Source organism: Crassostrea angulata, chromosome 4 (genome assembly GCF_025612915.1).
Source record: "Crassostrea angulata isolate pt1a10 chromosome 4, ASM2561291v2, whole genome shotgun sequence".
NCBI classification, from domain to species: Eukaryota; Metazoa; Mollusca; class Bivalvia; order Ostreida; family Ostreidae; genus Magallana; species Magallana angulata.
In genome coordinates, this window is record NC_069114.1 from 19,677,821 (window position 1) to 19,701,384 (window position 23,564).

At 32.2% G+C, this 23,564-nt stretch overlaps 1 protein-coding gene across 6 annotated transcripts in view; it reads left to right on the forward strand.

The window, feature by feature from the left end:
- LOC128179769 (serine/threonine-protein phosphatase 6 regulatory ankyrin repeat subunit A-like) overlaps positions 1 to 23,564 on the forward strand; it is a 53,962-nt gene that overhangs the window by 21,826 nt on the left and 8,572 nt on the right. For 3 of the 6 annotated variants that reach the window (XM_052847349.1, XM_052847348.1, XM_052847352.1), the window contains exons 2-6: positions 10,175 to 10,364; positions 10,562 to 10,672; positions 15,214 to 15,271; positions 21,374 to 21,501; positions 21,851 to 21,943. In XM_052847349.1, the coding sequence (XP_052703309.1) occupies positions 10,175 to 10,364; positions 10,562 to 10,672; positions 15,214 to 15,271; positions 21,374 to 21,501; positions 21,851 to 21,943 (580 nt within the window). Of the gene's footprint in view, positions 1 to 2,281; positions 2,364 to 10,174; positions 10,365 to 10,561; positions 10,673 to 15,213; positions 15,272 to 15,444; positions 15,607 to 21,373; positions 21,502 to 21,850; positions 21,944 to 23,564 lie in introns of those variants that run through there. The other 3 variants (XM_052847351.1, XM_052847350.1, XM_052847353.1) reach the window with 2 other exon arrangements.

Genomic DNA, 23,564 nt, shown 5'->3' on the forward strand with positions numbered 1-23,564 from the left:
CCCTATGAATTTTCAGAGTATCTTTGACTGCCATAAGAGCTCAATAACTAGCAGAAGGCTCTTTCATATGAATAGGCCTAGAGACATCAGAAATCGCCCATCTCGACCTCTTCTGTCCTGCACCTTGGCCATTGCATCCCATTAAAACTTGAGGAGTCAGTAAAGAGGTAACTGAAAATGCCTCTTCTCTCTAAGATACAAAACCTTCCCATGAGTCAATTAAACACCACTGTTCCAACTCACACTTTAAAAAGTTTTCCATAATCACTGTTTTGCTATTTTTAAACACAATCTAATTGATCTGTTATCGTCAATAGTGTATAAATTTGAGCTGGTATATCCAAAGAGAAAGAAATACACTTTCCGACAAATCTCAAACTCCCTGCAGGATGATAACTATTCCCTCAACTTTGAAAACTTCCCTATTTTATCCCTATATAGAATAATGACCAGGAGTCACATTTATACGTAGAATAATGACCCCGGCCTTTTGCCTGAAGAATAAGTGTCATTTTCATAAAAATGAGCACACTTTACGTGAAGAAAAGTGACCCCTGTAGAATGATGACCCCCATATAGATTTAAGTTTTTTCAGTTTTCAGTATAGTTTTTTTTTTCATGAATTATTTGTGAAATAGTCTTTACAATATTGTAATTTTTACAGAAAAATTTACAGAAAGTAACAGAAATTATAATTCATATTCAAATAAACTTAAAGTGAGAGAATGGGTATGTCTTAAAAGTAAAAATCCTTCCGTTATAACAAGATACTGAGGTATTGTATCGGTGCATGGTTTTTATCTTAATGGGGATGTGCGGCCATCTTGTACATTTGAGGATTAGAATATAAACATTTCTTTAACTGGCTTGTTTTTGCCCAAAACTGGCCAAAATGTTGCCGGAAATTATAAAAGCAATAGATATTTTTAGTTCATATGTATAAAATAAAGTACAGTGAAGTCGCCAATTCTGTTTCTTTGATATTTTACAAAGCTATTATATTTAAATTTTATACTATATGTCTATTGAAAGTATATTTTGTGAGTTATTAAGCATTCATTTTGTTTTTCAAAATACATTCCTAGAAACAATATTTACAGAGGCAGTTAAACAAGGCATGGATTCCCCACTTTCGAATCATTTTCTCCATTTTCGGGTCATGTGACTTCAAATTGTTATTAATGTCAAGTAATTGTCTCAGACCACAATTTTTATTAATTTGCAGTCTTGAAAATATAATCCCGATCAGAAAATATATTTACAACTACTGATACTCAAGTAACAGGGACCAATTTCTAAATGTAAATAACAGTCGTGATTCAGAATGAAATGATCGTCATTATGTCATCATTGTGACCAAAAAAAAATAAGCTCAAAGAAAAATAACAAACAAGATAAATAAAATGACACCTTAGATGGATGGATCATTTTATTGAATTGAATCTCTTTTTTTCTCTTTCACGTTATCGTAAATCCGCAGAAGAAAATGTTACAGGTATAGTGACCCGTAATTGGGGAAATTCCTTCAGATTGATAAATTAATTGGTGTAAATTTATTTGAGCAGTTATTTTTCTGAATAATTTGTTGACATGCATATAACGGAATGCATGTGCAATATTTGTCATCCATTAATGCCCTATCACAGCTTTCACTGCAGCGTATATAATGACAATAGCATGTCAAAGATGTGTGAAAATGTCCATCTCGAAAGCGCTTGATTTCTAAATTCGTTTCTCAGAGGGTCTGTAAATGTTAATTTTCGAATATCGTTTAATGATCAAAGACAGAAAGGCCTAAAATTTGTGATCAATGTATTTATAAGTTTTTTATGCTTCAATTTAAACAAGGTGACATAAAATACACACGAGTGACCCGGAATTGGAGACTACCTGGAATTGGCAACTTCACTGTATATTCTTTTTAGAAGTGGGTTAGGGGTCCGAAAAAGTGATTGTCTTAAATCAAAAACTATACATCGTATTTCAATAAAGATATCTGCAATGTACCTCCACAGGCACAGACAAATATATCTTGTGGTTTTTGAGGTCCATTTTAAGAAGAGGGTACTGTCCTTTCTGATATATTTCATTTTGTCAAATAAAATATACAACATGACTAAAGTAGTCATGTTGTATATTTTATTTGACAAAATGAAATATATCAGAAAGGACAGTACCTTACTTTGAGACAAAGTTACAACTTAAATAAGCAAGCTTAGATATTTTTCTCAACAAATTGTTCTAGAGAGGACATTAATCAACCCCCTTCATATTTTTTCAGATTTTTAAATCTTCAAAATAAGTCTGTACCTGCGCAGTTCGACAGCTGTTTTGAGTGATTAAAAAGGCATTGCCCTATTCTTGTATGTATACTTTTTAAACAAACTGATAGTTAGGGTTTCGTATTTCCTTTACATTTGTATATCTTTTGGCACCATATTTGGCCTGTTTCGGGCAGAAACAAGCTAGTTCAGGAAATGTTTACATTCTTATCGTCAAATGTACAAGATGGCCACACATCCCTCTTAACGAGTTGCATATAAATGTATCTCATTATTACGAGTGACAACACATTAAAATTATTTCAAGATATAAGACGCTATAAAACAAAATTCTGTTTATTGGCGATAATAGAGTAGACTCGATATTGTTCATTAATTATACTTACATTGACGATTTTCCCATACTACAAACTAGCTACTGGGTATGCAAGAATAATGATAAAACCACAATTATGAAAAGTTTACTCCATTGTTAGGCATTATATCCATGCTGAAGCTAGCAGCCACTACATGTAACAGCAGCCATTAAGCCTGTAGAAGCTAACGGCAAATACGGAAAATCATCAAAGTACGGAGAGTACTGGAACAGAAAATATATTTTAATTTATCATCGGTATACTTTAATTTATATCAAGATGATTAATGCATCAATAATTTGTACGAGCATTGACAAATTCGGAGGCAGTAAAGATCCCATGGATAAGGAATATAAATGCGTCTTGTGATCAAATTCAAAATGGATATAAAGCCCTAAAATAAGCCCGAACCCCTGGGATCCACCTAGTGGTACCCTTACAGTCCAAATTTGAAACCGGAAATAATAGCCCGATAGGTCCCCTAAACTGCCCAGTTATCCATAACTTTTACCCCCCCCCCCCCCCGGTCATTATTCTACGCAGAAAATAGAATAATGACACCCTTATAGATTACAGTTTTTCAGTATATTTTTTTAGCTCACCTGAGCTGAAAGCTCAAGTGAGCTTTTCTGATCACCTTTTGTCCGTCGTCCGTCTGTCCGTCTGTCTGTCCGTCCGTCCGTCTGTAAACTTTTTACATTTTGAACTTCTTCTCTAAAACCGCTTATCCAATTTCAACCAAATTTGGCACAAAGCATCCTTATGGAAGGGCGAATTTAAATTGCAGAAATAAAAGTCCGATCTGTATTCAAAGCGGAGAAAACCTTGAAACTGTAGAAAAAGGGGGGTGCATTTTTAAAAATCTTCTTCTCACGAACTACGGACTCCAATTCAACGTAGTTGAGCATAAATTATCCTTATGGGAAGGAAAATATAAATTGCAAAAATTAAGTGCTAATTCTGTTTCAAATCTGAGTTATTACGAAAATAATAATAAAGGAAAGGCGTGTTTCAGCTTCGAGTTCGGCATCCGGTAAAATGGGTAGGCAAGACTTGGCCTGGGCAAAACAAAAGATTGGCAGTTATTAATCTGCCAATCTCATTAAAATTTCAGGATATTTGATAAACCAGTATATTTGTATTCGCTGTAAATATTGATGCAAAATAGTGCGTATTTGGAATTGATGATTGCCGATCTGCCCGGCTTTTATTTTGCCACGGCCCGGGTTTGCATACCCATTTTACCAAGACTCGTACTCATACTTCTAAAACGAGGTTCTTTGTTTAAAGCAGCCATGACATTATACGAAAAAGGGTCGATCTGACTATGATAAATTTGCTTGTTATGCAACAGTCCGCGTATGAAGGGAAATTTTTGAAACATGCAAAATATATTGGTGCCGATTTTGTGAAGTAAATTGAGGCTAAATATTTCAATGCGTTGACAGTTTACACATGACGTTGGTGTTAGCTTGTTCTGATTTTCGTTTCGTTTTCATTAGTTATGCTTTGTAACCTGGGAACCATCGTCTGTATTTCGTGATTTTTACGTATCAAATCAAACAGAGACTTCGGTAAATCAAACAGTTAACTGTTTACCTGCGCAAATTAAGCAAAATCTGATGTATCAAAAGAGTACTGAAATACAATTCATTCTATCGGTAATTCGGCATTATCTTTTGCGTAATGGTAGATTAATGCAATAGGTTTTGTTGAGATGTTCGGCATTTTCTCTAGTTTATTCTGTTTAAATAGAGTTTGATATCGCTAATGGAAATATGTAGGTATATACATGTATATATATGATTCTATATATGATTGAAAAAATAAATTGTGTTCTTTATTTGTTATAGTGCATGTTTCTTGTGTTTAATCGTTTACGAATTCTATTTACTAACCATTTTTGAGTGTTAAGCTTCGAATTATAAGCAAGATACAGAGATTTGCTCACAATTCTATGTTTGTACACATATCTTAAAAACAAAAGATTAAAAAAGTAAAACAATTGTCAATATTTATTAAGAAAATTTTCAAAGTCTGTTCTTCCAGAAACCAACTTTAACAACTTATTGTATTGTAAACTTAACCTTCTTTCGTCATTATTACTCCTACTGTACATGTGATCTTTGACTGTGTTTGTGTACATTTGTATAAACTCATTTTGAGCCTCAAATACCAGTGAACTTGTCTTGAGTGAATAAAAGAATTTAAAATCTTAGGCCATTCTTTTTTTTCCATTTTAAATGCTGAATAGGAAATACCAAGTTTAAAATCTTAAGCTGAATGTAATAAACTCATGTGAACAAAATATTACTCAAACCTAGGCGAACTGTGAGCTCTGTATCTTGCTTATAATTCTACGATTGACGCTGAAATTTTGGTTGAACGTTAGAAATTCTATATGAATTAGAGTATGTTAAATACTTGTACAAACAAAATAAAAGAATGATATTCTGTGTATACCTACTCTCTGGGGCCCCCTCTTTATACAATAAATAATGTGAAATCTACATCAATTTTGATAATTTTTCAGACACGAGTAAAAAAAAACGACATATTTAAAACAGTTTCCATAGTTCTGACACATTTCTGTTGCGGGGATAAAGTAATTATCGCTATTCCTAAGAAAATATCATAGCGGAAAATTATCCTGGTTTGTACGCAAGGTAAATAACAGTCATTTAATTACAATGGAGAAGACAAATTAAATTTATGAATGTTTTTAATTTGAGGAATTGAGCACATTGAGGTACAATTTTCTTCTTCACATCTATACATGTAGGATTTTAAAAATAAAATACGATAACTATTATATTTTTTTAAAAATACAATAACTAGTATGTAGTTGATGAAAAAAATGTACCTATATGCTCTCATATATTTTGATCGCTTTACAAAGTGTGTGTGGGGGGGGGGGGGGGAGGGGGGGTTAGAACAAAAATATAGGGAATAGGAAGTTAACAACTTACCAGTATACCCCTACCAAATGTTTAGTTTTATATCTTGCGAAGGATTTTCTTATTCTGGTAAAAATAGTATTTCATGAAGGTACAATGTCAAAGATTACGTGTATGCAAAAATAAGTGTAAAATTCGAATACTTGACAATATTTATTTTTGTTATTCTACCGAGGGACCATATGGCACAATATCTTTTGAACGCCCATTGTTGCTCAGGTGGGCGATGTGGCCCCATGGGCCTCTTGTTTATTATTTGTGTTATAGTCTTTACAATATTGTAAGTTTTAATGCAGCTTACATAAAGTACAAGAAATTATAATTCATATTCAAATATATATTCAAAGTGAAAGAAGGAGTTTATCTAAGAAAATAAAATTCCTTCCGTTATAACAAGATACTAACGTATTGCATCGGGGTATGGTTGTCATCTAACGATCTTACGTTTACATGTATCTATGGTGTTCCGAAAGGGCCACTTTGACCTTCGAACTTTCGCCTTTAGGGCGAAGATGCGAGAGTGCGAAGCGCGAAGATGCGATGGTGAAGGTGCGAGGGCGAACGAGCGATACTACAATCGTTCCTTCGCCTTCGCAACTTCACACTCTCGCCTTCGCATCTTCGCACTGTTACCTTCACCTTTTTTATTGCATTCAGCAAGTCTCGGTCGATTACATGGAATTTTATGCAGGCATCGTACTCGCCAAGGTTTTCCGATTAATCCATGCTATTATTGAAACGCATGCGCTAGGCTATTGCGCTTACTATGAATGTTTATAAATATTTTAATGTGTACAGGTGACATATATGTTTACGAGTGCTAGCTATGCCTAATCATTATGTACTCCACATGAAATGTAATGTCCGCCATAATGTGTACACATGCACATCCAGACTCCTGTCACTTACCAGCCGTCTGTTTACCGGGGATCAAACACAGTAACATTCTAATTTCATTATGCTACACTCCTTGCTCATGCATGGATCTAGAGGGGGAGAGGGGGTCCGCCCCCCCCCCCCGAAATTCAATATTTATCATTTCACGCAGTAAAAGGGGAGAGGGATTCCGAACCCCATCCCCCCTGGATAATTTAATTTTATCAATTTTATAAAATAAAATTTCCAAAATATGCCTCGGAACCCTGTAAACGATAAAGAGTTCCGCAATTTTAAAAAACCGAAGGCAAAAGCACGAAGATGCGAAGGCGAGAGTGCGAAGTTGCGAAGGCCTGATAGTAGTATTGCTTCTTCGCAACCTCGCACTTTCGCCTTCGCATCTTCGCACTTTTGCACTTTCGCCATCGCAACTTCGTACTCTCGCATCCTCACCCTATAGGCGAAAATGCAAAGGTCGAAGTGGCCCCATCGGAACATCATATGTTTCTCATTATTATGAGTTATGAAAACACATTAAAAATTATTTCGAGATACAAGACACTAAAAAACAAAATTCTGTTTGCGATGAAAGAGTAGACTCGATATTGTTCATGAATTATACTTCTATTGATGATTTTCTCCTACTACAAACTGCTGGGTTTGCAAGTGCATCGCCCAGAGTTAATGATGAAACCAAAAGTATGAAAAGTTTACTCCACTGTTAGGCATTATGACCAAGCTGAAGTTAGCAGGCACTGACAGCAGCCATTAGCCAGTAAATGTTAACGGCCAATAAGAAAAACCGTCAAAGTACTGAGAGTACTCGAAAAGAAAATATATTTTACTTTATCATCGACATACTTTTATTTATATCAAGATGATTAATGCATCAATAGTTTGTATGAGTATTGACAACTTTGGATGCAGTAAAGATCGTGTGGTCAAAATCAAGGCGGATTTAAACCCCTAATATGAGCCCAAATCCATTATCAACGCTTTTAGAAACAATCTCTTCTTATCATAATTGATCAGTGTTTATTATCTATTAAGATTTACTATAGTCAGGTTCTTTTCACACATTAATTTTGCCTTAAAAGAATACAGTCTATTCTTGGATACGCGGTAACCAATTTTTAATTTTGTTTACAGTGGGGGTCAATTTTCTATGGGGGTCATTTTTCTTCATGTTAAACATGAAGAAAAATAACCCCTGGGTCTTTTTTCTTCAGAATAATCCAGTTATTCTTCAGCAAGGGGGGTCATTATTCTACGTCGAAAAATTACCCCGGTCATTATTCTTCGGGGGTCATTATTCTTCATTACACCGGCTTTTAAAAAAAAATTTAAGATATAAGCCAAGGTCAAAATAAAATTTTCTAAAATGCTTTTGTTGTTGTGCTTTTTCATCCTATTGTTCATTTTGAAAGTGGGGATCCGTTTAGATGGACATCATCTCGATGTTGTCTTTATTGTTTTCACTTTGCGACGGGAATAAAGTAAGTTATGTGTTTGTCATTGTCTATAGTAGTCTTAAAAGACTTCGAAATTATTCGGCTGATTTTTAATTCATGACAATTTGCGAAGACAAAATTAAGCAGGATTTGCAAAATATACGATTGACTTGCATCGGACAAACGACAGCTAAGATAGTGGAACAAATGATAACCTTCTCGGTGCAACAATAATTAAATCTAATGGAAAATTTACATTCGGGACATCATCTATTTAGTACAATGATAACATAAAGATGTTTCTTTGAAAACAGAACGCATGGTTGAGTATCAAAAATTTGGAATTAAACTTCTGCCTATGTTGCTATCCTTACGTATTATTAATTTTTTGTAGTGAATAACGCGCGTAAGCACGTTATGATAATTTGTCTGCCCACCTGACGGCAGTTATTGACATGACGACGTCAAAAAGAAATCATTTAATGCTTATATTTACATTACCTTACTGATGAAATAAATAATGTACTTAAATAAATCGATACAAATTGCAGATCAAAGAGGGGATAAATTAGTAACAGCAAGAACAGATGTTTTACAAAATTGTATATATATGTGTAACCGAGCAGTAAGGAATCCCAAAAGACAGCCGTTTTGTTTAACAGATTAATTAAACGTTTTAAAGCATTGACCTATAAACAAAGAAAAATACATTAGACAAAATACAATTTTACATGTACATTCAATATGTTTTAATTTCGATAATTCGTTGATAAAAATGCAACCGTTACTTCAGTGTTCATTTATATGGTAAAACATGTTTTGTAGCAATTTAATATTAGAACTTACAAACAAGTTTCAGAAATTACAATGGCAAGATTAACTGCAAAAATACGATAAAGTATAAACCTTGCAATTAAAATAATATGCCCTAATCACTATCATGGTAGTAAAGAAATATATAACTAAATATAATATTAACCTACCACAAGATGCAGCTGATATACACTGGATTGTCCGACGTCGTTAAAATGAAATACTGCCTAATTGGACTTAGGTTGAACGGTTACTTATACTATTAGAAAATCAAATTTATTGGATAATATTATGAACCAATGAAATTAAAGAACCTTAAGCGCGCAATAAAACTTTAGATCAATAATATTTAAGAATATACTGCACAAAACGAAAATAGAAAATCCAAAAAGTGGCAAAAACGAATAAATACATATGAAATAGATAATAATAAGTCTGTTCTACCATATATATATATATATATATATATATATATATATATATATATATATATATATATATATATATATATATATATATATATATTAGGGATGTCAAATCGGTCAATTTTTAGTACTCGGTTACTCGGACGTTTTTCCGATCGAGTACCCGGGTACTCGGTAAAAGTGTAAATAAATATGAACAAGTACATTGATAACTGTAAAACCTTGGTCACTTTTGTAGAAATAAAACCACATGATCTAATGGGAGGTTTCCCCGTAAGTGTGTTTCTGTTGTAAGAATTATGAGTACTTCGTATTTCCAGACCTTTGAAGTCGGTGGCGGCATTCTAGGTCTGTTCAATTTCTCTACTGTGTGCTATCTAATTAATATAATAGACTATATCATCGATGTTCAGTGAAAACAAATCATTAAATTTAAAGTAAGCCAAAAATAAGGGTAGAAGACAGCCAAAGGTGAGAAAAGCTAGGTAACAGGTGCTTGGTCACGATAATTACTATATAAACTCTGCCACAGGCGATAACGGTTATTTAGCATATTTAGAGACGTAATAAATCCTAATTACTGTATGTACAAGTGCAATGGACATTTTAAGTTTTAAAACCGATGTTTTAATGCATTATTAAATAAACTTAGAAATGTTAAAAAATATACATCCGAGTAACCGAGTACCGATTTAAGTATTCGATACTCGGACGTTCGATCGAGTACCCGGTTAACCAGGTACTCGACATCCCTAATATATATATATATATATATATATATATATATATATATATATATTTATATATATATATATATATTGCTTTGGTTTTTCTTCTTTTCTTATTTTGTTATTTTCATAAATTACACAGGAATTATTAGGTTGGAAAGGACATTTAAAGCAAACAACGTTCTTGTTATATTGTAACACGATACATCGTGCTGCATTAGTATAGACATATTTACTTTTTATTGTAATAAAAATCGGTGTAATTGAACAATTTTATTATTTATAGAGGGAACTGGAAGGATATAAGATGTTGGTGTATCCAACAAAGGCGTGTCCCACAAATGAAGAAGAGTGGAATGATAGATCAACTGCTATCAAGTGTACCACGAACCGTACCTACATGTGTTTACCAAACAAAAATTTTACAGAGCTTTTGGAGTTCTGTAACACGTATCCTCAATTTCTGATTTCAAAGGGTAATGAAGCTAGAAAATTGAAAGTAATACATGAAGCAATACTTCATGTACATTTAAGTATCGCTTACGTAATTTTTCGACAAATTACAACTACATGTACTTATGATTATAATGATAATGAAAATAAATCTTATATATTATTTCATTTATGTTTTACTCAGAAACTTAACTGATTCAAAACGGTGTTTTGATTTTAGATATCTGTTTATATTTGGACCAAAGCAACAAAAAATTAGAGGCATACGCATGCCACAGTTTTGAATCCGGATGTCCTAATTCACCCTATTCCACCTCTAAAATCTTTCAATGTGAGTACATTCATTTTAGTCAATATACATTTATGCACTGACTTTAATAAATTATCATATTTTGTGCTTTTTACAGTTCATGTGTTCCTAGTATTTCAAATGATATTTGGTTATTTAAAAAAAGGTGGCTGTTTTCATAAACGTAATACCCATTTTCAAGTATTTCAGTTCAGTGTAACACCATCGTCTTAAGCCACGGTCCGGTGTCCGCATACATGTAGCTCTGAGAGAAGATCGTACATATTAACAGTGGTTTGCGACGATGTACATGGGGTAATGCCAACGTCGATGTGTACTTAATAACTAAACCCATTTGACCTCATTGTTATACTGTTTATGTTTCGTTTTCTTTTTGGATTGGCACATTTATGTCGAGATGTGTGTACATATATTTAATTAAAAAGTTAAAAAAAAAAACTAATTTGTCAAAACGAATGTCTTGTTTGTCCAAATAAATACGTATTTTATCCAAACAAATAACTATTTAGATCAAATAGCTTTTTTATCTGGACAAATACCTAATTCGCCCAAACAATTAGCTCGTTTGTCTGAACAAATATCCATTTCGGTCAAACAGATATGTTCTTATTCTGAACAAATAATCAATTCGTCCAAAAAACTCTAGATCGTCTGAACAAATAAATATTTTTTTTCCTAATTGGTCATTTCACGCCGGTGTATAGAAGAATAATGACCCGCGTAGAATAATGACCCAGGGTCATTTGTCGACGCAGAATACTGACCCCCCCCTCCCCCCCCCCCCCCCCCCCCACGGTGTGAAAAAAATTGGATTTTTCTCAAGAAAAAAGACCAAGTAGTTATTTTTCTTCATGTAAAACATTAAAAAAATTACCCCCGTAGTAAAAAATGACCCCTGCTATAAATAAGAATAGAAATGGGTTATATTACCCCCGTTTCCAAGATATATGACTTTAAAATTACTTGAATTTTCACACTGTTTAGTTGATTTTGAAGTTATAAACTCCGAACTTGTAAAGAAAGCTGTATATAGTTTTTGGGAGTTGACTTTAATCAACTCTCCTATGCAGTCACTCTGGCAAACCGAAAGTGAAACAGTGTTTGGACCTAAGCATAAATCATCACCGCTGACAAATCATAGTTCTTGAATATAATAGAAAAATTCGATGTAATGTATGCTGAAGCATTGTTTTTCAAGGAAACTTATCTATAAACACTTTGAAAATAGTAAGATTTTATATAATACGAACAATTTAGATATTTATGTAGTCTCACATATTCCTACGCCAGAGTTTGATATAGTCCCGTTCAACCAAATGCTCGGCTGTCTCCGTAAAGGTTCTCTTGCTTGTCGGAGATTAACGGAGACAGCTGAGCGTCTGGTTGAACGAGACTGGAGTTCAATATCAATAGTGATTGGATCCATACAATATTTAGATAGAATTGATTCGATTACAAATACATAGTTTAAAATCTATCTTTAAATATTAAACAACATGATTCATATGGGGTTTCCATAAATTCTTGTCTGAAAAGTCCAATTAAAATTCTTATTATAAAAAAGTGCGTAATTCAAATACAGACTAGAACTAGTTGCCACGCAAGATAAGTTGATTTTAAATTAAATGATTATCGATAAAATCAACTCCAGTGAGTACTTCAGTACTTTGATTCATATTCGTAGCAAACACACACCAACACACTTTCATTGCCATTGATTGTTTACAGTTACGTCTTTTCTCTGGTCGACTTATGGCGGGAGATCAAGTTGCACTTGTGTAGAAATTTGCTGAATTGTACTTGATACTTTGCCATGAATAAATCTTAACAACATTTTTTATAGCTTTATTATTTAAAAACGATATTTGATTTGCAAGATTTATGCACAGCTTGCAAAACTTACATGTAATTCTATCGCGATTTTACAATTGCATCGGCAACAAATTGCCAGGTCTACACGTGTGTGTTTAGAAATCTGTACAGGTGTTGCTACTTTTGTAAAGCCATTTAGTAATTTAAAAGAAAAAACAAAAGAAAAACAAATTCATACACAATGAGTTAACATTCTATCTCAGAGGAAATTGTGTGATAATTAACAAACAATAATCATGAAAGAATAATTGTTGTATTAATATATGCAATATTCATTGATGAATGAATTCGAAGAATGAAATATATTTTCGCGAAAAAGACAAGAGAGGCAGGTAATGAAGGAATTGAATAGGAATATTTCTTATTTACATCTCTGGGGGATAATGATTTTTTAAAAATAATTTATGATAGTTTTGGGTTTTTTTCTGCGTAGTACTCAACATGGTTATTCTAAAGATTTTTTGTAGTGTTGTTTTTATGATCATGAATAGACCTTTTTTTGAGCAATTTTGTGAATAGAACCTGAATATAGTAAATATTAAATTATAGATAATAAACACTGATCAAATAAAATTAAAAGATATTGTTTTTAAAAGCGTTGATAAGGGGTTCGGGCTCATTTTAGGGGTTTATATATCCCTTGACTTTGATCAGACGAACGAACTTAGAAACACGCGTTAGGTTGAGAAACTTTCTAAATATTTATAACAAGCGTCCGAGGGATTCTATCATATCTAAATATGTCCATTTAGCTCACCAGAACTTTGTCATTTTCTTTTAGCTTTTAACAATAATTATATGGTTAATGGTGTGCCGTTAACTCCCTTTTCTTTAAAGTATACATCAAACGAATTGCAGGGCAGTGCAAAAGACCTTCAGGGCTATTCTTTCTAGTTCGTTCTCAAATTTAGGCTGTACTCTAACCCCCAGGTGGTTCGGAGGGGTTTATATCTCCCTTGATTTTGATCACAAGATTCATTTGTATTTCTTATTCAGGCGATCTTTACTGCCTCCGAAGTTTTCACTGCTCTTACAAATTATTGATGCATTAATCTCCTTGATATGAATTAAAGTATACGGATGATAAAGTAAGATATAGTTTCTGTTCGAGTGCTCTCAGTACTTTGATGATTTTCCTTTTTGGCCATTAGCTTCTACTGGCTTAATGGCTGCTGATAGTCGCTGCCATCTTCAGCATGGCTATAATGCCTAACAGTGAAGTGATTTTTTCATAATTTTGGTTTCATCATTAATTCTGGGTGATGCAATTGAATACCCAGTAGTTTGTAGTAGGGAAAATCGTCGATGCAAGTATAATTCATGAACAATATTAATTCTACTCTTTCAATAAACACACTTCTGTTTTATAGTGTCTTGTATCTCGAAATAATTTTAATGTGTTGACGCTCGTAATAATAAGATACACGTAAATGTAACTCATTAAGATGACAACCATACCCCGATACAATATATATAATACGTCAGTATCTTGTTATTTATTTTCTAAGATATACCCGTTCTTTCACTTTAAGTTTATTTAAAATATGAATTTTAAATTCTGTTACTTTCTGTAAACTGCAGTAAAAATTACAATATTGTAAAGACTTTTTTCATAAATATATAACAATTATACTATAAAACCTTAATCTATCAGGGGGTCATTATGCTACAGGGGTCACTTGTCTTCATGTTGTGTGTTCTCTTTTTTATGAAAATGACACTTATTCTTCAGGGAAAATGATCATTTTACTACGTAGAATAATGACCGGGGGTAATTTTTCTTATTCTACGTCGAAAAATGACCCACGGTCATTATTCTATGGCGGTCATTATTCTACTTTACACCGGCATATCAATGCATACATTCATACATTTAATGGACATTAAGAAGGATCGGTGGTCAACAAATTGCCCATTAGATTTACCAAAAAAATTTCAGATATGATTTGTTTACCTATAAACTATTTTATTCTGCAACAACCCCTTGTATTGACCGAATAAAGGTAACCCAATCAACCAAAGCTATGATTGGTCAATGCCCTAATTTAGACTCGTGCATTTATCCGACATTCAGATGCATTGTGGCGTCATCTTTCTTGCTTTGTTTACGCCATGGCGTCATGATTTAACTGCAGGCGTAAAATGTGATAGCATGTTGCAGGAAAAATACATGATAACTGTCTTGAATTCAAAGCAAAATTTTGGCTCGGGTCGAAAACGTGAAGAGGGCTCGGCAAGCCTCGCCTTCTGTCACGTTTTCTTACCCACGTCCAAATATAGCCTTTATTTCAAGACAGTAACTATGTATTTTATATATTTAGTAAAGAAAAATCCATATATATTTTACCATTCAAATTTGGGAATTTTCCTATATTTTTATAAAGAGATCTTTGGTCACGACCATCGATCGCAAGCCCTCTTAACCGATATTTTATACAAAAAATTGATTCTAGCACTTTTGTACTTTACAATTGTAGCTACCACCTTAATTAAAATTTTGAACTGATGAAAATTAAACCAATTGTTTATGTTTTAAACGGATTACTCTCCAATATTCCGTTATATTACATGTATCTATTTTAGTTGATTCCCGTTAACTTTAGAACAATTAATTGAAATATTTGTATATTTATGAGAAGAAAATAAGAGAGCTGTTTATTAGTATATACATTTTTTAATTTTATTCACAGACCAAAGTTGTTTACATATTGAAAATGGTTGTTTTTCTGCTGAGCAAACTTGTGAAAGGTGAGGCGATTTTAAAATTTAAACAATTTTTTTTTAAATCTTTTCCGTATCAGAAGTTAATATATTTTTAATTTGTAGTTTAAAAAAATTTCACTGTATTAGTTATATGTTATTGTTTTAAATGAATTCAATGTTTATAATGTAAACGTATATATTGATATTCTTTTTTGTAGCAGACAGTTGGCTTGGCAAAAAAAGGATATGCATGTTTTTAATACCGAACTATCGGTTTTGTAACCTGTCCTAATTGATAACTTGTACCAGTATAGATTTTCCCTTTTAAACGATCGAAATGCCGTGTCTCTAAACTACAAGAGCCAATTGAGCTCATTTTCGTAAGTCAAATAATTATATTTTTTTCGAAAACAAATTGATGAGCGCGTAAACGAAAAGAGCTTCCATTATTAACAAAAACTGCCTGTTCTAGCGTTAAAGTCTTGTTTGTATTAAAAAATAGGATGGAATGTTTAAAAGCCTATAGAAAATAAAACAAATTGTTACTCTAATTACAGAAACTCTTTAAATTGGTCAGATGTAATTATCATCAAAACAGCTAATCGCATGCGGCGTTTCTGGTGTTAGAAAGACATGTTAAGTATATAACTATTCATGATAATTGAATAATTTAGCCTGAAATTGATTGAAATGAGACTATATCTTGACATAATAATGATAAATAAACATATCCAAGCGTTAAATTTGTTCTAAACAGTTATATAGTTGTGCACTGTAGCAACCTCTAATGATACAACGTCCACTAATGATATAATGTTTCATTAGTGGTCAGGATGTTGACCACTAATGATATAATTTTATCATTAACGAACAACCTAACCGTCCGCTAATGATATAATTTCAGATTTGTATCATTAGCGGTCAAAAACCGTAACCTCTAATGATATGGAAAAAAAACGGAGAAATAAATACTACCTTGACCACTAATGATATACATTTGCACACATTTTCAATTGCATTAGTGGATGGATTTGAAACCTTTAATGATATAACATGATAAAAGATTTTATATATATATATATATATATATATATATATATATATATATATATATATATATATATATATATATATATATATATATATATATATATGGGTTTGTTAATTATAGATTAGAACAACAAGGAATATCAATTAAAGTTGGTTGAATTAAAACTACTTAAACAATAGGGATCATGTCGTTGTAACAAAGAATATTAGCCCAAGTTAAAAATTGGCCCGCGTTTCATTTTTCAACATTGATTATTGATTCGGGGAGGGGATGGGGGTGGGGGTGGGGGGGCTTTTTTAACGTTGAAAACTGAGACCAAAAGTCGTGAAATGTATACCCGGATTTCATTTTTCAACATTGATTATTGATTTGGGATATTGGGGGGCGGGGGGGAGGAGGGGCGGGGGCTTTTCTAACGTTAAAACTGCTACCAAACGTCATTTTTCAACAGCTCAAAAAAGTTTTTTTTTTCTAATCTCTGATGACCTCACACGTTGAAAATTGACCAACTACAGGTTTTTGAACTGTCTCTGAAATGGAACTTGCTCTACCTAATTATTTTGTATCTGATAAAAAATTTCAGCTCCATGTTTTAATTCCTAATAATGTCCGATATTCATGCCGATATGGATTTTTGTTTTTGTTTGTTTTTGTTTGGGGTTTTTTTCCCGATAGCAACAGTTTGTTATTAAGACTAAGAACTCTGTCTCTTGTTGTTAAACTGTGTAGATAGAGCTAAAAGGAATATATGTCAAACAACATCGTCTCAAGCCATGGTCCGGTGTCCGTTTATATATATATATCTCTCCACCATGATCGTTCATGTTGACCGTGGTTTGCTAAGATTGTCAAACCAATACCGGCCGTTTATGTTATATTTCCGGTAAATCGCTTCAACTTTAATTTATTTTGAGATGTCATGATAATTAACTGACAGCACAATAATGAGCAGTTTTCATATTTTTATCAGACAAGTCGCAATCAGTGATTATTTAATTAATTCAACTTAACAATAACTTTTCTTAAACTTGCAAGATTAACAAAATTATGATTAATAAGCTACTTATCTTGATTTGACAGAAAAAAAATATTGTGTTCAATACAGATACAAACACTACACAAAAACTTTTTCGTGGGTGTGTTTAGTGAGTATTGGACATTTATGAAGCATTCGCCGGCGTAACGAGGAATCTTGACCCGGGTTGAAATTTGACCCGGATATCATTTTTCAACGTTGAAAAATTGATACCAAAAGTCGTGAAATTATACCTGGGGTCAGTTTTCAACAGCTTGAAAAATATTTTTCAAACTTCTAAGGACATCGACATGTTGAAAACTGACCCTGTTGAAAATTGACTCCGACTTCAGAGTTTTGAACTGTCTTTAAACAGAAGTGTAACTTGCTCTTCACAGTTTAATTGAACATGTGTGTACTTAAAAGTTTCGGTTTCAAAACTTTAACTCTTTCATACTATCCGCTATATTTGCCGTCTTGGGTAATTTGACATTTCAAAGGTTTTTCTGACTTCAATCATTTAATATTTCATTTGACTGAAAACGTGGTATGTAGCAACCTCTTTTATTATACTTTCATGTTAAATACTGAAATCTGATTGGTTTAGACGCTGTTGATAATTTGTTCTATTACCCTCAGCGTTAGCAACACATTTGGCAACGGGTAACACAACGAATTGTTACATGCGCGTAAATTATGCGCGTACAGTTCGCCGTAGAATTCACGTCATTTCTATACAAAAGCAGAAAAATTTCTTTAAAATTAAGACATTCAGTATAATAAAATAAATAGTGCCTATTTGGGAGGATAACAGTTGAAATTGACACCCCTCGAAAACCATTGTCAACCTCCGCTTCGCGTCGGTTGACAATGGTTCTCTCGGGGTGTCAATTTCAACTGTTACCCTCCCAAACAGGCACTATTTATATAATGATACACTGTCCACTAACGATATAATTTTGCATTAGTGGACAGAATGTTGACCACTAATGATATAATTTTATCAAACCCCGGTCAATTTTCAACCCGGGTTAACATTTTTTGTAACACCGACATAATCACCATTGTTGAAGTAGTTTTAATTCAACCAACATTATTTCATATTCTTTGTTGTTCTAAGGTATAATTAACAAACCCACATATTCAACTTAACAATAAATTAGTGATTCAATTGTGCTACAGACCATAATAGCAAATAGCCTTGTGTTGTCTATGGTTTAATTTTAAAATTCTTCAGAAATATTTTTTTTACAAGCTAACCACTTTGAGTTTAATATACCCGGTAATCATTTTTGGTACAAGTTAACTATATCTGGTCAATCACTCACTTCCTGTCAGCCTTACTGACCAGTCCGGTCTCACTTTGTCAATCGTCTTCAATCTTGTTAGATGCGTGCCTCGAACCACTAAGTAAGTCTTTTTTATAGAAGTAATTGCTCAAATTTGTTAGTATTAAATTGTATTTTTGAAGTATAGTTACAGATGGAAATTTATTTTACGGATAAAACATTCTTAAAAGTATGGCACACCATTATGGTCTTTAAAGTAATTTACAGTTAAAGGTATAAAGTTAAATTCTATATTTTCCTATTTAGTAATTTGTTATTTCTATTTGTTGTAGTTTTTTACCAATATTATTCATGACGGCAACGTTTCCACACAAAATAAAATATGAAACCCGTGTGACTTTTGTTTGTGTTGTGCAAGGTTATCTATCTGCCTGCACCAAGCAGAATAAGTCTTATGAATTGGACCTTTTTCATGTTAATAAAATCCCGCTAAAAGTTTATCAATAATGTTTTAATATCGTAAAATTGCTTTTCTTCAAACTTTCTTCAACTAAAAATATTTAGCACAACTCCTTTTTGATTAATGATAATCAATTTGGATCTTCAAGTAAACAGACGAAGTCATAAATGGTATGTATTTTGTCTGTATGCGACTATTTCAGTTCAAGTAAAAAGGCAAAATATCAGGGTAATGTCAGAATAGTGTATTTTAAAGGACAAAATACATGTATATGATCAAATAACGCCCCCCCCCCCCCCCCCACCAAAAAAAAATTGAAAATTAACCAATTCTTATGCAGTATCGTATGAAAATCAAATCAAATATATATATATATATAATTTTATATTAAATTATATCATATTATATCATTAAAGGTTGCAAATCCATCCACTAATGCAATTAAAAATGTGTGCAAATGTGTATCATTAGTGGTCAAGGTAGTCCTTATTTCTCATTTTTTTTCCATATCATTAGAGGTTACGGTTTTTGACCGCTAATGATATAAATCTAAAATTGTATCATTAGCGGACGGTTAGGTTGTTCGTTAATGATAAAATTATATCATTAGTGGTCAACATCCTGACCACTAATGCAACATTATATCATTAGTGGACGTTGTATCATTAGAGGTTGCTACAGTGCACGATCGAAGTTATGTGTGAATTTTTCAATTTAAAAATTCATCTTTCGTACTACAAGTAAAAAATTAAATTCATATGACATAAATATGACACGAACGTTCAAAAATGATTTTGAAACTTTTAAATTAATTTTTAGCATGTTTTGGCCAAGTTAACATTTACAGTAGAAACGCCATTTTACCGCAATGCATGATGGAGCCAAGACTCTATTTTCGGAGTCCCAACTAGACTGTTTACCTGCGCAAATTGAACAAAAGCTAGTGTTGTTAATACACAATATTTTAAAACATACCTAATACATTTTATCATATTGATAATTTGGTATGATCTTTGCATAATGGTTTATTAATGCAACGTGTTTTGTTAAGATGCTTAAAATTTTTTCGAGTCTATATAGTTAAAACAGAGATTGAGTTTGATAATAAAATTTTTAGGTATATATATATACGATTCATTTTCAAAAATAAATTGTGCTTTTTTTGTTTTGGTGCATATTTTCTCTGTTTTAATTGTTTATAATTTTCTACTTCCTAACCATATTTGAGTGACAAGCCTCGAGGCATAAGCAAGATACAGAGCTTTGCTCTCAATTCTATGTTTGCACATAAGGCTGAGGCCATGCTTTTTGTTCAGTTACATTTTAAATGCTGAATAGGAAATACCAAGGTTAAAAATTTTAAGTAGAATGTAATCAACTCATGTGAACAATACATAATCAAGCCCAGCAGAATTGTTAGCTCTGTATCTTGCTCACAATTTTACTATTGACGCTGAAATTTTGGTTGATCATTAGAAACGTCTCGCTGAATAAAATAAATAAAATTAAATACCTGTACAGAAAAATTAAAAGGATGATAAGCTGTAACTACTTTCTAAGCCCCCTTGCTAAACGATAGATTTTAATGAAATCTTCACCAATTTTGATAGTTTTTCAGACACGAGTACATTAAATCGACGTCTTTTAAACAGTTTCCATAGTTCTGACATATTACTGTTATGGGGATATTAAAATGCATTATCGCTGTTCTTTAGAAAATATTGCAGCAGAAAATCATCCTAATTTGTAGCCATTTGTTGTTTTTTAATAAAAATGAATAGGATCTTCATATTTTCGATGGTATGGTAAAAATGACATTCGATAAAAGTACATTTATCAAAGATTAAGTGGTGTATGCAAAAATATGTGTGAAATTCAGATTTTTCTTTTATTCTACCATGGTGCCTAGGTCACAATATCCTAAAGCCACTGTTGGTCAGGTGCGCGATGTGGCCCATGAGCCTCCTGTTTCTTCATTAACATCAGTGGACTTTTTTCATTCTGAATAAACGACTTCCTTAAACGCACTTTTAAAAAATCTTCAAATCAAAGTGCATATTTCTTTTAAAAGTGTGCTACCAAGTGGCATATATTAAAAGAAACGTTACCTCCTTTTCCACTTTATAGAGCAAATACTTTTTTACATCTCAGTGACCAGTTATGAGTAAAAGCAACGATCATTTTTCTTTAAATAGAATATCAGAAAATAATTCCATCAATCACACCTACCGTATTTCTAAATATGGACCCGCGTTTAAATGAGACAGTTGTATATTATGTATAAAACTTTTTGTAATCATTGTGTTTATATTGATTAACTTTAAATTACAAGGCATATCCACACAAAGAATGTTCCTATCAACGACAACAAAAACCTTCTTTTGGTTGGACCAATTTTCGGATTAATTGTTCCTTTCTTGGTTTTAAGCATGATACTTTACTACTTTAAAATGAGAAGAAGTAAGTGCCTATTGTAATTTTTTCGTCTTAATGTTTAAAACATGTTTAATTCATGACAAACATAAAAATATATACTCATGAACAATAGGTAAAATTAGCTATGTACATGTAGTTCTCATCATAGGATGTCAAGGTATAAAAATACTAGTAAATATTTGTAGTTTTGACGTATAAATGTCTGTCGCTAATTGAACTATAGTTTATTTCAAAGTGCTCGGTAAATTATGAGTTATAATTAAAACGGTAAATGAAAATCAATTATCTGTTTTGATATTAAATTTATAACATATATATTTGATTTCAAACGTGTTCATTCATATTAAAAGGCATGTTTTCTATTTGACGGTAGAACCTGCTATTGCCAAAAAACAAATATTCGACGAAGAACGTGCTCAACTTATGAAAAAAAATACTCCTAATGATAGACCAGCAATTATGGAAGGTATGAACGCAACAGACAATCAGCATTTACGATTTTTTATAGTTTATAGCTATTTCATCTTATTTTAAAATAACGAAAGAAAACATTATCATGCAACTTTTAAAAATAGTATGCATAAATTTAAAGAACCTTGATCTAAATCACTCAAGTATGCAGACTGAATATATAAATGAGAAGTCGAAAATTAAATTACGATTTGTTTTCCTAAAATTCTATATCAAATTTACTTCGTTAAATGTTGTTGTAGGCCTGTAATCAGCGACAATAAATAGACTTAGAGCCACATGACATTTGCAGCTTTCGTTTTTCTGCTTCAATTCTTGTGATTGTTACAGCAGTTGTAGGATCTCGATCCTGATTTTGATTTTATTTCCGTATTCAGAATAAAAAATACTTTAAGTTATTAATATTACCTGCCCTCCCCTGGTATAAGGGGGCTAAAGCATAAATGAACTTAAAACATTCTTATACTTTCTATAAATTATCAACGTTTCACAATAAATTTTCTTCATTAGAATTTTCAGATATTTATGTACAACAACACGGCCCCTCCCTGGACTCAATTTGACCAACATGGTTACCAGTGATACCTAAATTAATATCAAGAACATTGAGTTAAAGTTTGGATATAACTCGAGCTATTTGGTTTTAAAGCACCAAACACTATCTTTGCTCTTTTCTAATTATCTCCATTTTATGGGAACCTGACCCTTTATTAAAACAAATTAAATAAACACGAAAGCCCGTAACCTAGGAACTGCCGAGTTGGGTGAAAATAGTCCAGCGGTTATTAACATAGCAATAAATAGAGAAAAAAAAATTATAAACCTTCTATAAAATGGTCTAAGTGATTATTAAACCAATACTTGGAGAATGTTTGAAAATTCTATTAAACAAGTAATTGCGAAATATATTTGATACCTTAAATCAAATTTGATCAGAATGTTGTGGCTCCTGAACATCTTGTTTCAAAATTAGAATAGGTGAAGTATTACAACACAAAATTGTCACCTATGATTTGAATACATATTTTGGTTTAAATGATTCATAATACATGTACCAACACGGTTATCCCGTACTCAATTTCTTACACGTTTCTTTTTTATGAATTGTGTTTGTAAAGAGTTTCGATTCTGCTATGAATAATGTATATAACGCATATCAATGAATGGCATTTCATATATAATTTATATTTTAATGTGAGGATAAATAAGTATCATTGAATCCAGTGCATTTGTACTAGGAGTTTTCTTATAGCTGATATTTCGGTGGAATGTCATTCACAAAGTCAACAATTGACTGTATTTGAAAATCCCAGAAATGATACTGTAAATTCCTTATTTTACGCGAACTTAATTTCTCTGTTTTGTATCAAATCGCGAGAGTATTAAAATTCGAGCACCAATGTTTTCAACTTTTGTTATAATTTTATATACAGTAAAACTTGGTTATAGCGAAGTCCTAGAGACCAGTTGATTTACTTTGATATATCCTTAATTCGTTATATCCGTATAACGAATTCCCACTAGTAGCTATAGCTAATTCACTTTATACATGTTTTCTTTCACCAAACTAAAATTTTTACTAATTAAGGCTGATAATGATCGGATTGTGAGTCGAA